At 44.3% G+C, this 17,656-nt stretch overlaps 1 protein-coding gene across 2 annotated transcripts in view; it reads left to right on the plus strand.

Moving 5' to 3' along the window:
- MSH3 (mutS homolog 3) overlaps positions 1-8,752 on the plus strand; it is a 154,401-nt gene extending 145,649 nt beyond the window's left edge. For both annotated transcript variants that reach the window (XM_061621677.1, XM_061621669.1), the window contains 4 exons: positions 119-305; positions 4,544-4,673; positions 4,838-5,012; positions 7,583-8,752. In XM_061621677.1, coding sequence (XP_061477661.1) covers positions 119-305; positions 4,544-4,673; positions 4,838-5,012; positions 7,583-7,688 — 598 coding nt within the window. In that variant the 3' untranslated portion in view covers positions 7,689-8,752. The remainder of the gene's footprint in view (positions 1-118; positions 306-4,543; positions 4,674-4,837; positions 5,013-7,582) is intronic.
- The last annotated feature ends 8,904 nt before the right edge of the window (positions 8,753-17,656 follow it).

The following is a 17,656-nucleotide window of genomic DNA, read 5'->3' on the forward strand; positions in this document are numbered from 1 at the left end:
GATGCTCCTAAGGTTTTTAGCTGTCATTTGAGTAGTTGTGCTTGTTTTCTAGAACAGAATATTGTTGTGTGTTTTCTGATTTTCTAATAATAATGAACTACTTTGTTTTCTATTGTAGAATGGGAGCCACAGACAATATATTCAAAGATTGTAGCTCATTTATGGAAGAACTGACAGATACAGCTGATATAATTAGAAAAGCAACTTCCAGTTCATTAGTAATTTTGGATGAACTGGGGAGAGGAACTAGCACACATGATGGAATTGCAATTGCATATGCTACTCTGGAACATTGTATAAGAGATGTAAGTGTGTATCTAAGAATGGATTTAAGCATGACATTGAGATGTCTCGTGATGATAAATTCCATGCATCTACCTGTTTTGTTTTTTTAATGAGAGGAGTTGTTTGGATTTTTAACCAACTTAATCCCAGAGTTTTTGGTCAGTTTAATTCCAATCACATAGCAAAATTAATTAAGTAAACAGGTACAAATACTTTAAAAACCCTAGCCACCCTTCTAAAAGAAGCTCTGACTCTGACTTTGGCCAGTGTTCCAAATTGAATACTAATTGTCTCAAGCTAGGAACTAGTCCCCTCACTGGATCATTGCCTTGTAGTGGTGAGTGGGCTTGTGTGTTCCAATGAACCCTGTGAGCAATGCCGTTGGGAGACATGTACTCCCAGCAGAGTCAGCCATGGCGGTAAGGTCAAGGGAGAGGAAACAGACAAAGAACGATCCAAGAAAGCCCTCAGTGGCAGAACAGGCGGAGGATAACAATGTAAACGTTACAACTGCTGTGAAGGCGGATGAAGGCTGCAGCAGATAAAAGACTTCCAATCGTCGTGATATCCATGCCATTGGATCAAAGCCTTTTTCTGTCAAGATTGTGTGTTGATCGTCGTGCACCGATCTCCCCACATAAAACAAATTCACGCACAGGCGTCTTCCAAGCAAAGACCTTATCTTGGAAGACAATCTTACTCAGCCACGAGTGATCGCCAAAGAATGAAGGAACTAGTTCACATGCATCCTCAGTGTTTATCTTGTCTACCTGGTGGGGCACAGGAACAAGCCTAGTGTACACACCTCTATTTTGTATAAAACCTTGAATATGACTCATAAGAGTAGACCTGACTTACCAAAATTCATTTTTCATTGACTGCATGAATGGGGTCAACTCCCATAGGCATTTATGAACAAATACATCATGTTATGGTCAAGGTTCTGCATACAGTGGGGGAGAAAATGCAGTCACCTGCACCCCACCATATGTGAAATCAACAAATTACAGCCATGTGTGCGCTGTCGTCCCAAGACCATATTTCCCTGAACCATATTCACTGAGGCTTGATAAAACCAGCAAAACCTTTTTTTTTTTTTTTAAATACATAGCTAAATTATGTGTCTGGGTAGGCTTGCTGAAATAAAAAAAAATTCAGTGGGCATCTAAAACCATGCCACCAGGGTGCCTGTCTAATGTTTGTTCCACATTTGTGAAGTGTTGAACTACTTAGTGTAAATGCAGAATGAACATTACATGGCGTAAAAGTACAAGTTATGCAGATCAAATGGTCAAATAGGCATTTATGGAGTAAGGCAATCCTTCACGTAAACTGGTCTCAAGCCCTTAAGGGCTTTATATACCAATAGTAAAACCTTGAACTTGGCCTGTTTACAAATTGGCAGCCAGTGCAGAACTTTGAGCAGAGGTGTTACATGGTGATAGGGATCCCACTCACATCACCAATCAGGCTGCAGCATTCTGCACTAACTGCAGTTTCCAGGTCAACCGTAAGGGAAGCCCCACATAAAGTACATTGCAGTAATCCAATCTTGAAGTTACCAGTGTCTGAACTACTGTGGTCAAGCTATCCCAGACCAGGAACAGTCACAGCTGTTGTACTAGCTGAAGATGATAAAAGATGCTCCTAGCCATCATGGCCACCTGTGCTTCCATTGTCAAATCTCTGTTCAGGAGGATCCTCAGACTGTGTACCTGCTTCTTCATAATGAGTGCAGCCCATCCAGGGCAACCAATTTGCTAATTTCTTAGACATGAGAACCACTCACACAGAGAATCTCTTATCTTGCCAGAATTCAAGCTTAGTTTATTTTCTCTCGTCCAACCCACCGCTGCATCCAGGCACTGGTCTGGGGCCTGCACAGGCTCTCCTGATGCAGATGTCATGGAGCATTCTGATTACACCTTGCCCCAGATGCCCTAATGACTGCTCCCAATGGCTTCATAAATATGTTAAATGAAGATAAAATAGTGCCCTGACTTTATAGCATAAATACCAGGGGCCCCAAAAGCAGTTTGTGAAGTAGCATGGCACTGTGCATCTGGCCTACCAGCAGTGGAATGATTGCTGCTTACTGGAAGGGCGAGGTGGTGGAGAGGTTGGTAGTGTTTGTGTACATCAGTAGAGCCAATCCAATGCTCCTACCAATGTGCCTGCACAGCACAGACCTCCCTTTCCTTCCTGGTAAGTGGCAGCAATTCTGTTGTGGGAAGGTCAAGCTCATGGCACCATTTCTCCTCACCAACTGCTCCTGCTCACTCCACTGTTCTCTACCTGCCCTATAGGTAGGACTGTAACTACTGAAACACACTGCCCTCAATACTTGTCTGATGGAACCACTGTTAATGGTATCAAAACCTACAGAGAGATTGAGAAGGATCAAGGTTGCACTCCTCTTGTTCCATTCTTGATAAAGGTCATCTCTCTGGGCATCAAGGGCTGATTCAGTCCTGTGACTAGGCCTGAGCCCAGATTGGAATAGGTTTAAATAATCTGTATCATCCAAGAATGCCTGCAGTTACCTTCATCACCACTCTCTCCATTACCTTTTCTAAATGGGGGGTATTGGCAACTGGTTGATAATCGGTCCAAACCAACAGGTCCAAAGCCAGCTTCTTTAGGAGTTGCCATACCACTGCTTCACACAATGAAGCATTAGCCACATTCCTGACCCAACCAGTCAGATAAGCCAAAAGGAGATATGTGTTCAAATGCAGAAGCTGCAAGCACCTTATCCACATCATCAGGCTGCATAAACTGAAAGTGATCCCAGAACACATCATAGGCTGTGACATGGACACTGGAATTACGACAACTCTGGAATCAAGGTGTCTCTGAAGTTGAGAAGGCTTATCCTCGAAATGTACAAAAATTTGGTCACAGCAGGCCTTCGAGGGCTCCGGGGGTACTTCCTTCACACCGGGAGTCACTAACACTTAAAGAGCTCCACCGGCTGCTTACTTGTGCAGGTGCAGGGTTGGGGTCCCGGGGATTCAGGAGAACTGGATTCAGAAGAACTGGAGAGAAGGGAGGGGGTCACTTCGCCAGAGTGGAGTGAAGTCGAAGCAGAGGAAATTCCAGAGATAGAGTTACCTAGCAACGGGGACCTTGAAGGCTTTACAGTTTCAGAGTCTTCCCTTGAAGTTCCCACGCCTCCTCTGCTCCGAGTTTCAGAACAGGCGGGGGAAGAGGGAGGGCTGCCCAAGACAGAAAAGCCGCAAGACAGTTTTAAAACTGCCCCCCCCTTTCCCCCATACCGGAGTCGGAGACTTCAGAAGAGGAGGGGCCCATGCTTCCCCTGTCACCGCGTACTCAAAGACAGTTGAAAAGACAAGAAAGGAGGGGGGGGGGAAGGAGGGTGGTGACTGAGGGTCCGTTAAGGAGGAGTGAAAGGCTTCGCGCCCGTTTGCCCCCTTCTTAAGAGACAGGCGGGAAAGCAGTTCCTTGCTCTGTCAACTCTCTTTCTACGTCGCAGGACCTGTAACTCTGTGTTGCTTCATGAGAAGGCGCAGTCTCTGTTTGGATATTACCTTAATAAAAACTGAATTGCTTTCAACCACCAGTCTGATTCCTGAGTCCCATCCTGGGCCTGACATTACTTGATGCAGTGCAGGTTGTGAAGGTGTGTCTTCTTTGCTGCTTTCACTGCCGCATAGTAGGCACAATTATGCACACTAATCAATTTTTAGTCAACCTCCGAGTGAGACTGCCACTTGCATTCTAAGCTTCATTCAGTTTGCTTCATAGCCCATAGCTTCTCAGAATATCAGAGAGCCATTGCATTGCATTGCATTGCAGAGAGGATGCTCTGGAGGGATTGTATCAATCATCTGGCTCATCTTGCCATTCCACAATGAGACCAGGGCTTTGGTAGAATTGTTAGCTTTCTCTATTGGAAAATCCCACAGAGCACTCAGGAATCCATCAGGTTCCATCAGTCTCCAAGGGAAGATTATCTGAACAGGCCTACCACCCAAGCATGGAGAAATTGCTGCCACCAATACTGCTTCACCAAATGGTTGACCATGACAACAGGGTGCACTGCAATCAACACACCATGTTCTGACCACCCCTTGCATCACCCAAGACAAAGACAACATCAAGAGTGTGCCCTGCTTGGTGTGTTGGGCCAATAACCATTTGAGACAGCCCCATGGTTGTCAAGGAGGCTATGAAGTGCTGATGTAGCCCAAAAGCAGCTTCCAATGTTCAAATCACCTATGTTTTATTTCTTTAGGTGGGTTCATTGATGCTGTTTGTCACCCATTATCCTCCAGTATGTGAATTAGAGAGGGCCTACCCAAGACAAGTTGGAAACTACCACATGGCTTTTCTGGTGAATGAAGATGATAGCGAACAACTAAAGGGTATGACATCAGTTTTCACATTCACAAGACTAGACCTGTTGAAAAACTGGCAATTATGGTTGACTGGAAGTAAGAACTTTCTGAAGTTATTAAGAGAAGTAAAATGCAAACCATAGTGAGTTAAATTTTGAGTGTTTAATACCAATGTGTGTTTGTTTTTCTAGGATCTGAAGATGAAGAAAATCTTGAATTTGTCACTTTTCTTTATCAAATAACAAGGGGAGTTGCTGGAAGGAGTTATGGGCTAAATGTTGCCAAACTAGCTGATGTTCCTGATGAAATTCTGAAAAAGGCAGCTAACAAATCAAAAGAGTTAGAAAGATTAGCAAATATGAAAAGGTTAGAGAATGGATTTATTCACATCTTAGTAATAAAATTTGCATGTGTATTAGGGAAAGCCTTTCAAAGTAATAATAAAAAGCAGATTTAAAAGATGTCTGAGAGATGCCTAAATGCTTAATTACATTCTTAGTTGTTACGACCTGTGGTCTAAAGAAGTAAGCATGAATTCTGTGGATGAAAGAAAACTTTTTTTTAATGAAACTGCATGTTTTTCTTTTAAAATTGTGATGACTTTTCATTATTTATAATGGCCTGATCCAGCAAAAATGCCTTGATCCAACTAAAGCTAGTCATGGCATGGATCAAGACCAGTGTTATCCATGTGCGTGTTGATATTCACTAATAGGCAAAAAACCTTGCGGTTTAAGAACATACCTATAACCCACATATATTTCTATCAAACTTTAAAAAGCAGGGAAATTGGGCAGCTATAGTGAATGTACCAGGGGAGCAGGACACCTGACCTCCTCTCTGAGATATTGTACTGCCCTACAAATAGGTCAAAATGCAAACACAATTTGGGTTGGTCTTTCACAGTCCAATCCACTTCCTGTGTAGCTTGGAAGAATTTGGTTTTTTTCTCTCTTTTTACACTTTGAACTCTCTATTCTCTCTGACTGTTTTGTGTATCACCATGAAAATTGAGAGGGTTGTTAAGCAAGCGTTTCTGAGTTCAGGACTGTAAGTTTGGTTAGGTTTTATTTTGAAATGAGCTTATGGGAAGCATCAGAGTGGCATGGGGGGTATTTTCAATTTAACATTGCGGAATGTGAAAAATCCACGCTGGCTATGGTGTACAGCCACTCTTGTGGCTGTATAATACAGTGTTAAAGTCTTCTCTTCAGGCCTCAAGCATATGTCTAAAACAACTGTAAGGGTGCAATGCTTAAATTCAGAAATGCAAGTGACATACTTCTGAGATTGAGGCTTGTTCCACACTCACTATCTTGCATGTATGATTCAATCCTGTTGTTGTTGTTATGTGCCAGCAAATTTAGGTTGTGCAATTAAAATGAATGTGATTCTTTTATGTACACACACACACACAGAATTTTGTGGTAAGAAAAGTGACAGGAAAATGCACTGAAAAGTTTGGGTTAATGACAACATTGGGCAATTTCATATAACCTTCATGCACAAACTGGAATAAACAGTGATATGGTATAACATCACCTCCTCCCGAATGAGATTTGGCAGGCCCCCTCCTTGCTGAACTTCAGGCACATAACAAAGGCTTTCTTATTTCAGCAGTCATTTCAAGGTAGTTTTCTGTTTTTATGAGTAATTTTAATTGTTCTGATAATCTCTCTGTATGTGTGTGTGTATACATACACATACACACACACAGAGTGCTTAGACATTCTTACTATTAAGCAGTATATAAATCTGAAATAAATAAAATAAACTCCGTGTAAATTTTTGCAAACAGATCAGATATATGCTCAATAAGCAGGTTGTCTGGAAGAGTCCCTACTCTCCTAGAAGACTTAAAAAACTTATAAAAATAAATGAAAACCCCAAATTTGTACTGTTCTGTATTAAGGTGCTGGGACAAGATTGAATCTTTTAAACAAAGCCTTTTTAAGAAAATTAAATTTTGGTCAGTGCTTTCTTGCCTCATTAAACATGTTAATAGCTTTTGTAATAATTCACTGTAATAAACCACAGAGTTCCTCCTCCCGCTGAAGTTAGGCTTGAAAGAACCATTCTGTTGTAGTCAGTAGACTAGGTTGCAGTGTGCACTTCGTTGTCTGGTGCCAACAGTTTTTCAGTTTGTATTTATATACATGGATCCAAAAAGATTGGGAACCCCTGCCCTAATGTTTTCAAAATCTTGATTTGCTTTTGTCTTCTGAAGTAAAAAGGTAAAAATAGGGCAGTATATGTTACACGTTTTGTTGTTATAGGAATCAGATGTGTGATGCATAAAGAATACACATATCACTGCTTTAATTTTATAAAGTAATTTTATCTTAAATACTAAACAGATTTAACTTTATTATTATTCACTTCAAGAGAAATAGAGTACTTAAAACTCATAATATTTAATGGTTTGCTTTTACTATTCTAGTATCTTCTATGTGAGAATTTGAAACAAAACTTACATCAAAAGTGAGCATTCGAGCTTGAAAACATCTTTCACACAATGACAGGAAGTGGAGGTTAAAACAAATTGTTTGGGAATATCATTGTTTCCACCTATTCCTAATGTGCTGTTCAATGTGTGGGATTCTCCATTGTCACACATGTATGGGACAGACTGGATTATGCACTCTCTCTTTTGGTGATAATACTTTTTCCAGAAGAAAACCCATCAACAGTAGTTATAATATAGTGTATTTTTAACAAAGGTTTAATTTCAGGAAAAACTTTGTGGTGGATTTTTCTATTGTTCTTTTCTTTCCACACCACCCTTGTGACCTGAAATGTGCATGTGTTCATAATGCTCTGTCTGGTTAGAATAAATGACCTTGCTGATAAATTCTTATACATCTAGTGAGATATTAAATGCTAACAAATTGATCAGTTAATAAAGTTCTAACACTGAGCTTTGTGTTTGCTTTTAGAAAAAGACTGATGACTTTTGCTAAACTATGGAATACTAACGATCCTGGAGAACTGCAAAGATGGAAAAGTGTGTGTGAAACAGATAATGATTTGAGCCAACTTTAAAAATTCCTTAAAGCCAGCCAACAGAAAATGGAAATAGCACAGAAGATTTAAACTAATTCATTATACAAAGACATATATTAATATAAAGTGAAATGTCAAATCACTGGTGGATTTTAAGTGGCTAATAGCATGTTCATATGGTCATTTTTGTCATTTCATTCAGGCGAAATGTCTCCAGCTCATGGAGCAGCATACTATGGGCCAAACAAGTTAAAGATATCAGGAGATCCATGATTAGAATTTCTTCAGAGTGTTTTTTAAGCAGGCTCAAGAAGTAGGGTCTTAACCACTGCCGCTGCCACCACCGCTACCACTTTCCCAATCAAAATTGCCCCCCCGATAGTATTTTCCCAATGCAGAAAAACATACAAGTAACCACATAGTACCTGTATGTTTTCTCCCATACGGTAAATAACAACATCAGGCTGGAATTCAGTTTTGAAAAAAACCAGGGGAAAGGTGTTTTTAAGCTTCATTCTCCCAGTACTGTGGCCTGATTCAGTTAGGTAGATGCCTGTAGTTGATTTTAACTTTAAAATGAAGAAACAAAACCCATGGAAGATCAGTTCATGGATCTCCTGTCATCTTGCCTACATTGGCCTCATGTAAACTAGTGTAACTATTGTAACTGTGGAAACCACTACAGAATGAACTTTTCACATGGTGCCTTGATATAATCCTGGGCACATACAAGGGAAATCATGTGAAAATAAATGTGTAGCAGAAATAGGCCCAGGTGAATTAGTTCATTGATTTAAATGCAGTAGACATTGTGTAAGCTCTGATGGCTTCATTTCCCCCCCCCACACACACATTGCTTCCTGTTTGGTAGATTTATTCACTCAGAGTAAAGGCATTTTATTACATTTGCCAATATTATGTTTCCCGAAGGCAAATGTTATCGACTTCATCTCCAAACTGTACTTCATTTAAAATACTAGGATATACTTTTTACTGGTTGATGATGTTAACTGTAATTACTGATGGAAAACATCAAAATCTTATTTATAAATTATAGGAAAACACTTTTGTATTAAATAAAATAATGCCTTCAAAATAATAAATTGATCTCTAAGGCAATTACAATGGTGGGACAATAATTACTTTATGATTTAATAGATGTAGAATAATTCTGTTTACTATCAATTTAGTAATAGGATATTTCATAATACTGCTTTTATTGATGTGAATACTTTTTCCTTGCTGACATAGATCCTGACTCCTTCCCACAGAATTTAACCTATATGCTCCTTTCCTTATGTTCTTGCCCATGAAATCTTTATAAAATAGTTTTATTGTTACTAGAATAGATGAATTTGCAAGGTGAAGCAAAACAAGTGCATGTGAGTTGGCCAAGCACAGAAAGAATAGATACCATTTATGAGACAGCGCGTGATTATCTCCTGCTGCATTGGCTAACACTGGATGAGAAAGATCTCGGAATAGGGGATTTTTCAATAATCCTGTTGTCATGGACAGATCATTTTCTGGTCAGATTTAGACTATCTGTGACTCACACCCCTCCTGAGGAGAAGAGACCTATTAAAATGGTCCGCCCCAAGAGATTAATGGATCCTACCAGTTTCCTGTCAGCTCTTGGGGAATTTCCTCTCTCCCAAGTAAGCGATTCAGTTGAAGCCCTGGTCGATCTTTGGAATAATGCAATGACTAGGGCAGTTGACTCTATCGCTCCCGAGCGTCCCCTCGTGCGTCTCCGGGTCAGATCAGCTCCATGGTTTTCCAGTGAGCTGATGACTATGAAGCGCACTCATAGGGGTCTAGAGCGACGCTGGCGGAAAACTCTGAACCCATCTGACAGACTTCGTGTCAAGGAATTCTCTAAGATCTATGCGGCATCCAGACATGTTGCACAAAGAGCTTTTTTCTCGGTTTCTATCTCCTCAGCTGATAACCAGCCAGCTGAACTTTTTCGGGTGGTCAGAGGGCTGTTCAATCCTGACCACCATGAATCAACCGAAGGTCACGCATTTATCCGATGCCAAGAATTTGCCTTACACTTTGAGAACAAAGTCGCTCAGATTCGTTCCGACTTAGATGCCAATATTTATGCAGTCTCTAGGGATGTACCTTTGGATTCTGTTTGTCCTATTAAGTTGGATTCTTTTCAGCTTGTTCACCCCAGAGATATAGATAAGCTTCCTGGGGCAATGAGATCTACTACTTGCCGGCTTGATCCCTGTCCTTCCTGGATCATAAAGCAGGCCAGAGGGGGACTGGCTAATTGGGTTTGGGGGGTGGTTAATGCCTCTCTCCAACAAGGCTGCTTGCCTGGTTGTCTAAAAGAGGCCATTGTTAGACCATTATTAAAGAAATATTCTTTAGACCCCCTCTGTTTAGACAATTTTCGCCCAGTTTCCAATCTCCCATTCCTAAGGAAAATCGTGGAGCGAGTAGTTGCCTCACAACTCCAACGTTTTTTGGATGAAACGGATTATTATGATCCACTCCAATCTGGTTTCAGGCCTGGCCACGGGACTGAAACGGCCTTGGTGGCCTTAGTTGATGACCTCCGTAGGGAACTAGACAGGGGGAGTGTGTCCCTGTTGGTTCTCCTCGATCTCTCAGCGGCTTTTGATACCATCGACCATGGCATCCTCCGGGACCGTCTCTCTGGGATGGGATTGCAAGGTACTGTTTTGCAGTGGCTTTGCGCCTTCCTGGAGGGTAGGACTCAGATGGTTGTACTCGGTGATTTCTGCTCGGACCCCTGGCCCCTAACATGTGGGGTCCCTCAGGGTTCGGTGTTGTCCCCGATGTTATTTAATATCTATATGAAGCCGCTGGGCGAGGTCATCCGGAGGTTTGGAATTCGTTACTATCAATATGCTGATGATACCCAGCTTTACTTTTCCTTCCCTCCAGATGCTAGGGAAGCTGTTCAGCCCCTAAACCAATGCCTGACTGCAGTGATGGACTGGATGAAGGTGAATAAGCTGAAATTAAATCCAGACAAAACAGAAGTGCTCCTTGTTAGTCGTAAGACTGATCTGGACATAGGGAATTTACCAATGTTGGATGGGGTTGCACTCCCCCTGAAGACTCAGGTTTGCAGTTTGGGGGTGCTTCTGGATTCGGCCTTGAACCTGGAGGCCCAGGTTTTGGCGGTTTCCAGGAGCACTTTTGCCCAGTTATGACTGGTCCGCCAATTGCGCCCGTTTCTGGAGACATCCGACTTAACAAAGGTAACACATGCCTTAGTTACATCCCGGTTAGACTACTGCAACACGCTCTACGTGGGGCTGCCTTTGAAAACAGCTCGGAAGCTTAAATTGGTTCAGAGAGCGGCAGCTAGAATGTTAACAGGAGCTGGCCTACGAGCCCATACAACTCCTCTTCTACAACAACTACACTGGCTGCCGATCTGCTTCCGAGCCCAATTCAAAGTGCTGGTTTTAACCTTTAAAGCCTTACACGGCTTGGGCCCTCTCTATTTGTCTGGTCATATGTTTTTTTATGAACCCTCCCGACCCTTGAGGTCCTCTGTTGATCCTCCTCTTATGATCCCCCCAACTTCCCAAGCTCATCTGATGGGAACTAGATCTAGGGCCTTTTCTGTTATTGCCCCCAGGCTGTGGAATTCCTTACCATTAGAAGTGCGGTTATCTCCTTCTCTTGTTGTATTCCATCGCCAGGTCAAGACGTTCCTATTTCATCAAGCATTTAATTTAAATGATGTTTAGGATGTCTTTTAATTATTGACAGGTCCTGCTGTGATTATGTTTATTTTAAAATTGTTTTTATTGCTCATTTTAACCTTTGTGTATGATTGTTCTTTGTTCGCCGCTCTGAGTCTTCAGAAATAGAGTGGGTTGTAAATGTTTTAAATACATAAATAAATAAATAAATAAATAACACCTCTTAAGTTCACAAACTGAAAATGGACAAGTAGTGAAAAGTATTATGATGATTCTTTCTGCTTGAAGCTCTTGTATGTTGGCATTGATGAGGTCCAAGACTTTTTTATGGCATATGATGAATTTGTATAGATTATATTGGTATGATTCCCCCTTCAATCTGTAGTTTCAAAATTAAATTAATTAGCTTCAAAGAATAAATGGAAATTCTTACCGTGAATTTCTCTTCCCAGGAGTTCCTGGAGGGCATTCAGATTCTCGGGGATGGCACCTCCCCCCCGGTGCGACAGGCAGGGTCCTATCTTCTAATTACCGCACCTAGGGGGAGGAGCCATCCCCTCCTCCAGACTGACTGGAAGAGCAAGGATGGCCTCTCGACCCTCAGTCGAAAAACTGTGTGTCCAAACTCATTAAAAGAAAAAACGCCATGGAACTAGGCAGAGAAAAATGACAGAACGTTAGTAAAGATAGATTAGATAATGCCATGAAATCCCCAGGGAGGTCCTAACTACCTCCTCCACATGTGGGGCGCTGGCAGAAGCCACTATGAACTAGTGTGAGTAGACTAATGGCACTAGAATGGTGGGGAATGCCCTCCAGGAACCCCTGGGAAGAGAAATTCACGGTAAGAATTTCCATTTATTCCTCAGTGTTTCTTGGAGGGCATTCAGGTTCTTGGGATGTACCAGAGCCCAGTGACTCCTGGGCGGGATTCTGGGTGCTAACAAGTCATGCACAAACTACCCTTTGCAACACCCTCCTCCCGAAGGCTGCATCCACCGAAACCCAGGAATCGATTTTACAGTGTTTGGAGGATGTATGCAGTGAGGTCCATGTGGCTGCTCTACATATGTCCTCAATTGGGAAACTCCCCCTAAAGGCAGCGGAAGTGGAAGCCCCTCTCAATGAATGGGCTGTGAGTCCCCCTGGTGGTGATTTCACCAGAGTCTGGTAGGCCTGAACAATTGCCTCCTTGAGCCACCTGGAGATGGAAGAAGATGAAACCTTCCTTCCCCTGGTATCCCCACTAAAGGAAACAAACAGAGCTTTGTTTTCCTGAACCCAGAAGTCCTATGTAAGTAAAAACGGAGGGTTCTGTGCACATCCAGAGAATGCCAGGCCCTTTCCTTGGAAGAAGTGGGATTAGGACAGAATGATGGGAGAACCACCTCCTCCGCCCTATGAAAAACAGAGTTAACCTTAGGAATAAAGGATGGATCTGGCCACAGGACAACCTTGTCCTGATGAAAAATACAGGGCTCCCAGTTCTGAGACCCTGCACACTGATGTGATAGCAACTAGAAAAACTGTCTTGAGTGTCAGGAACTTCTCACATGTTGCCAGTGGCTCAAAAGGGTGCCCCATCAAGGCGGAGAGTGCCCATTCAGGTTCCATGTAGGAAACTTATGAATCACTGGAAGATTCCTCTGCCCCACACCTCTGAGGAAACGATGATACAAGGGATGTGTGGATAAGGAAGGATCCTCCTTGCAACCCAAGATATTGCTAATGGCAGCTGCTTGCCGTTTCAAAGTATTGGAGCTGAGTCCTTTGTCCAACCCCTCCTGTAAGAAACCCAATACGTCCACCACTTTCTTAGAGGCTGGGTCCCTCACATTGGCTCTACACCAGTCCATGAACTTTTTCCATGTGGAGCCATAAGTTTTATATGTGGAAGCCTTCCTAGAGGCCAGAAGAGTACCTAGAACCGCTCCTGAAAGCCCCCACTCTAGCCAACTCTGCTCAGCCTCCACGCAGTCAAGCAAAAGAGCTCTGGATGCAGGTGAAGAACTGGTCCCTGCCTCAACAGGTCTGGTCTGATAGGAAGATGCAATGGTTCCTGAACAGACAGGTGGAGAAGCTATGGAAACCAGGGTCTCCTTGGCCAGTAAGGTGCTACTAAGATCACCTAGGCCTGCAACTGTCAGATGCATCTTACAGTCTGTAACAGTAGAGGAAAGGCATAAAGTAACTCCCTCAGCCAAACTGTTGTCAGAGCATCCCATCCTTGCGCCTCCGGATGCTGAAAATGTGAGAAGAACTTTGTGAGTTGGGAGTTCTGGTATGTTGCAAAAAGAACTACTTGTGGGACCCCGAAACATCTGATGATCTGGCGGAATACTTGGGGGTGAAGTTGCCACTTGGCCTCCAGCAGCTATGTCCTGCTCAGCCAGTCTGCTGTCACATTTTGTATTCCAACTACATGTTCTGCCTTCAGTGACCCAAAGTGAGACTTTGCCCATTGGAACAGAAGGTGAGCTTCCTTCACCAGGGCCCTCAACTTCGTTCCTCCTTGATGGTTGATGTATACCTTCTTTGCCACATTGTCGGTCCGCATCAGGACATGGGCCCCTATGATGTGTGGAGAAAACTTCAGTCGTGCCAGTCTCACTGCTCGGAGCTCCAGCCAGTTGATGCTCTGGTCCAGTTCCCTGGCCTTCCACACACCCTGTGCCACGTGTGACTCCAGGTGCATTGCCCAGCCGGCATCTGTTGTGAGTACCTTCCTTGCCACCATCTCAAGGCTCACTCCTGAGTAGCCTCTGAGGAGACTGCCACCACCTCAGTTCTTGGCACAGAGACGAACTGATTGGAACCTGCATCCTGCGGGATTGAGCAATTTGGTCCTGGAAGGGTATGTGTTGCGCTGCAGCCAACTCAGAAGGGACAGGAAAGGGGGAGGCATGAGTTTCAGGTGCCTCTGCAGCCAGAAGAAGCAGAGTTGGGGATTGTTGTGTCTGAGCAGGATCGTGTGGGAGGGGGGCAGCTTGCTCTCCAGCCAGTTCCCACGAGTAACGCCCTTTCCGAGGAGCTGAGCGCACCGCCTCCAGTTGCTCGGGAGCAGGTGTCTTCAGATGAGCCGTTGGATGCGCGTCCCCTGTCTCCTCATTCCCGTCGCCGCGAGAAATGGACAGGGCAAAGACAGGAATTACGAAGGAGTCAGAGATTACGTTCGAAAACATTTCCTATATAAGCCTGCCGCTCCCAGTGGGGGGTCGTTGAGTCAACTTCCTTCACACACTGCAGAGCGTGTCTAGAGTATAGTTAGGGACTCTAGTGAGTTAGCGTAAGGTTTCCTATGAAGCGCAACACCTTTGATGTATCCATTACTCTAATAAAATGAGATTTACTTGCACACACACTCCAGCCTCATTTTTTCGGCTCTGGACGGGACAGTATGAGTGCTTGCAGCAGGGGTCGAGAATGAAAACGGGCCCAGCTCACTAGGTCCTGGCAGGATACCAGCATCCCCTGGAGTTTTGCCAGTTCCATCAGCTCTACCGCCCTGGACGAGGTCACCTTTAATGTGAGCTCCTGGATCTTGGCCACCCGCTCCTGAGTGAGCCTCATGCGGTATTGGACTGAGTCTATTTTCACCCCCAGACAGGTAATGTTGTGCATGGGCTCCTGGGCGCTCTTTTCAAAGTTCACCACAAAGCCGTAGCTAGTAAGGCAGGACAGAGTGGTCTGAATGTCCCTCCTGCACTGGTCCCTCGATGGGGCCTGGACAAGAATATCGTTTAGGTAAGGGTGAACCCACAACCCCAGGGTCCTCAGATGAGCTATCAGTGCCACTAGGACCTTGGTGAAAACCCTGGAGGCAGAAGTCAGCCTGAATGGAAGAGCCCTGTATTGGTAATGCTTGTTGGCATAACAGAAACGAAGGAATTTTCTGTGCTCCTGTTGTATTGGAACATGGAGGTATGCCTCTGACAGGTCTATGAAGGCCATCCAGTCGCCTTGGTTGATGGCCTCTGAGATGGATTTCAAGGTTTCCATTTTGAATTTCTTGTAGGCCATTCTCCAGTTGAGCCATTTGAGGTCTAAAATAGCTCTTGTCTGTCCATTCTTTTTCAAGACGAGAAAGAAAATTGAGTAGACTCCCCTGTTCCTTTCCTGAGCTGGTACTGGTTCCACTGCACTGATGTCCAATAGATGTTGTATGGCCATGAGGAAGGCCCTGTGTTTGTCTGACTTGGTTGACTTTTGGGTCCTGATGAATTTCTCTCTGGGGCGCCTTGAAAATTCAAGGGAGTACCCTGAGGAAACTGTTGCCAGGACCCAGCGATTGGACGTTGTCACTGTCTAGACTGTCTTGAAGTCGAGCAGGCGTCCCCTTATGGCTCCCTGGGGTGCCAACAACTTGGCGTCAGGATGACTGTCCCTACTTCACTCCCTTCTGGAACTTAGATTGGGAGGGATGAGGAGGTGGATGGGATCTTGACTGATTGGAACTTGTGTATGTAACTTGTCTCCCCCACCAGGGGATCTGTTTTCCCCCTCCCTCCCCATTGTGGCATTTGGGAAGGGGACTTGGAGACCCTAGTCTACCCTTTCTCTGTTTGTGAGGCTCCCTCAGATTGAGGTTCCCTCTCTTTGAACTGGTCTGCTCTACTGTCACCAGGTGTAGGCCTCTGTCTTGCATTCCAGTCAATCTGTGGGACTGAGTGTCTTTTGTTTTTCACCTAAAGCTTGATGCCTGAGCTTGACCCTGGGGTGCTGTATTTCCTGGTCCTTTCACCATACTCTGCTCCACATCAGGATCGGGTGCCCTGTCTCCCCTGTTCACTCCTAGCTAATTTTAAAATTGTGTGGTTGTTTCTGGTTGCGGGGCGTTTATCTTTGGTTTGAATGCTTTCCTGCAGGGAAGGCTGTTACAAGAGAGGCCAGATGAACTTTTCCGTCCCTTTCTGATTAAGGCTCGTAGGATCCTCCAAATTCCTGAAGAGGTGAGTTCTGGGGATTTAACTACTGTCTCAGGTCTCTGGGGCTAGGAAGGCATTCCCCTCTGCTGAAGCAAAACCTGCTATCTTCCCTCTTCACGAGGTGTGGAAGGCAAAGTGGCCACAGTCTAATAGGCCAAAGATTGTATTGAAATTGACTAAGAACCTTTGCACTTTTCCTGATCTGGTAGTGAAGCAGCTCCAGTTCCCAGTTTGGACCCCCAGGTGGTGGCTTTGGCTGTTCCCTTTGTCATTGCCAATGAAGGGAAAGTGGTCTTAAGGAGCCGTGTGAGAGTGTCTTACATTACAACCTTGAACCTGATGCAATGGCTTTAAAGTAGCAGCTGCCTCCTCTTTTTTCTCTAGAGCAGCTTACCTTTGGGCTGAGGAGCTGTTACACAAAGATTATATGCCTAAATCAATTAAGGATGGCCTTAAGAAAATGTTTCATGCTTCTGCATTCTCTCGATGCCTTCCAATTTGGTGCTCGGTCGATGGTGGCTACGGCCGTAGAGAGGCACAATATCTGGCTTTGCCAGTGGGCAGTGTATTCTATTGACCAGAGCAAACTCCTCAATTTGCCATTCTCAGGCAAGTGGCTTTTCTGGGAAAAATTGAAGGCTTACCTGGTGAAAACTAGGGATAAGAAGAAGGTGCTTTCCCAGCTCCCCAAGGAGGGCCGTAAAAGGCCTCAACCATAGCAACAGCAGTGTCACTCCTTTCATCCCTTCCAAAGGGGTTGTGGCTTCTCCCAGTTTCAACCTAGGCGGGGACATTAAGACAAAGGGGGTGGACATTGCTTCCAGAGGGCTGCCTCCCAGTACGGATCTCCTTGTTTTCTTCAGTGATCAAAGAAAGGTAGCTCCTGACACTCCTGTGTGTCAGAAGGTCCAGAAGGTGGGGGCCCAGCTCCTCTCCTTTGCTGGTTGGTGGGAGGATATTTGGTTAAATTGGCAGAGGGTCACCAGGGTGGTGCTTTAGACCCTGTTGTCTTCTAGGAGGGCCTCTACCAATAAGATGTACAACATCACATGGAAGGCTTTTCTGACCTGGTGTTCCAAATCTGGTGCTAATCCAGCATCTGGTGACATCCATGTGGTGTTGCGGTTTCTTCAGGCTGGTGTAGATAGGGGCCTCAGTGTTAACACCGTTAAACGTCAAGCTTCTGCTCTCAGTAGTGTCCTTTTGTCCTCTGGTGCTAAGTCCATATCCTCTCACCCTATATATAGAAGGTTCATCAATGCAGTACTGTTGATCTTCCCTCAGGTGGTTCACAGGTTCCCCACCTGGAATCTTTCTTGGGTCTTACCCACTCTAATTGGGTCCCCCTTTGAACCAATGGCTACTTGTTCGCTGGAATTACTATGAA

This window comes from Rhineura floridana, chromosome 1 (genome assembly GCF_030035675.1).
Source record: "Rhineura floridana isolate rRhiFlo1 chromosome 1, rRhiFlo1.hap2, whole genome shotgun sequence".
Taxonomy (NCBI): Eukaryota; Metazoa; Chordata; class Lepidosauria; order Squamata; family Rhineuridae; genus Rhineura; species Rhineura floridana.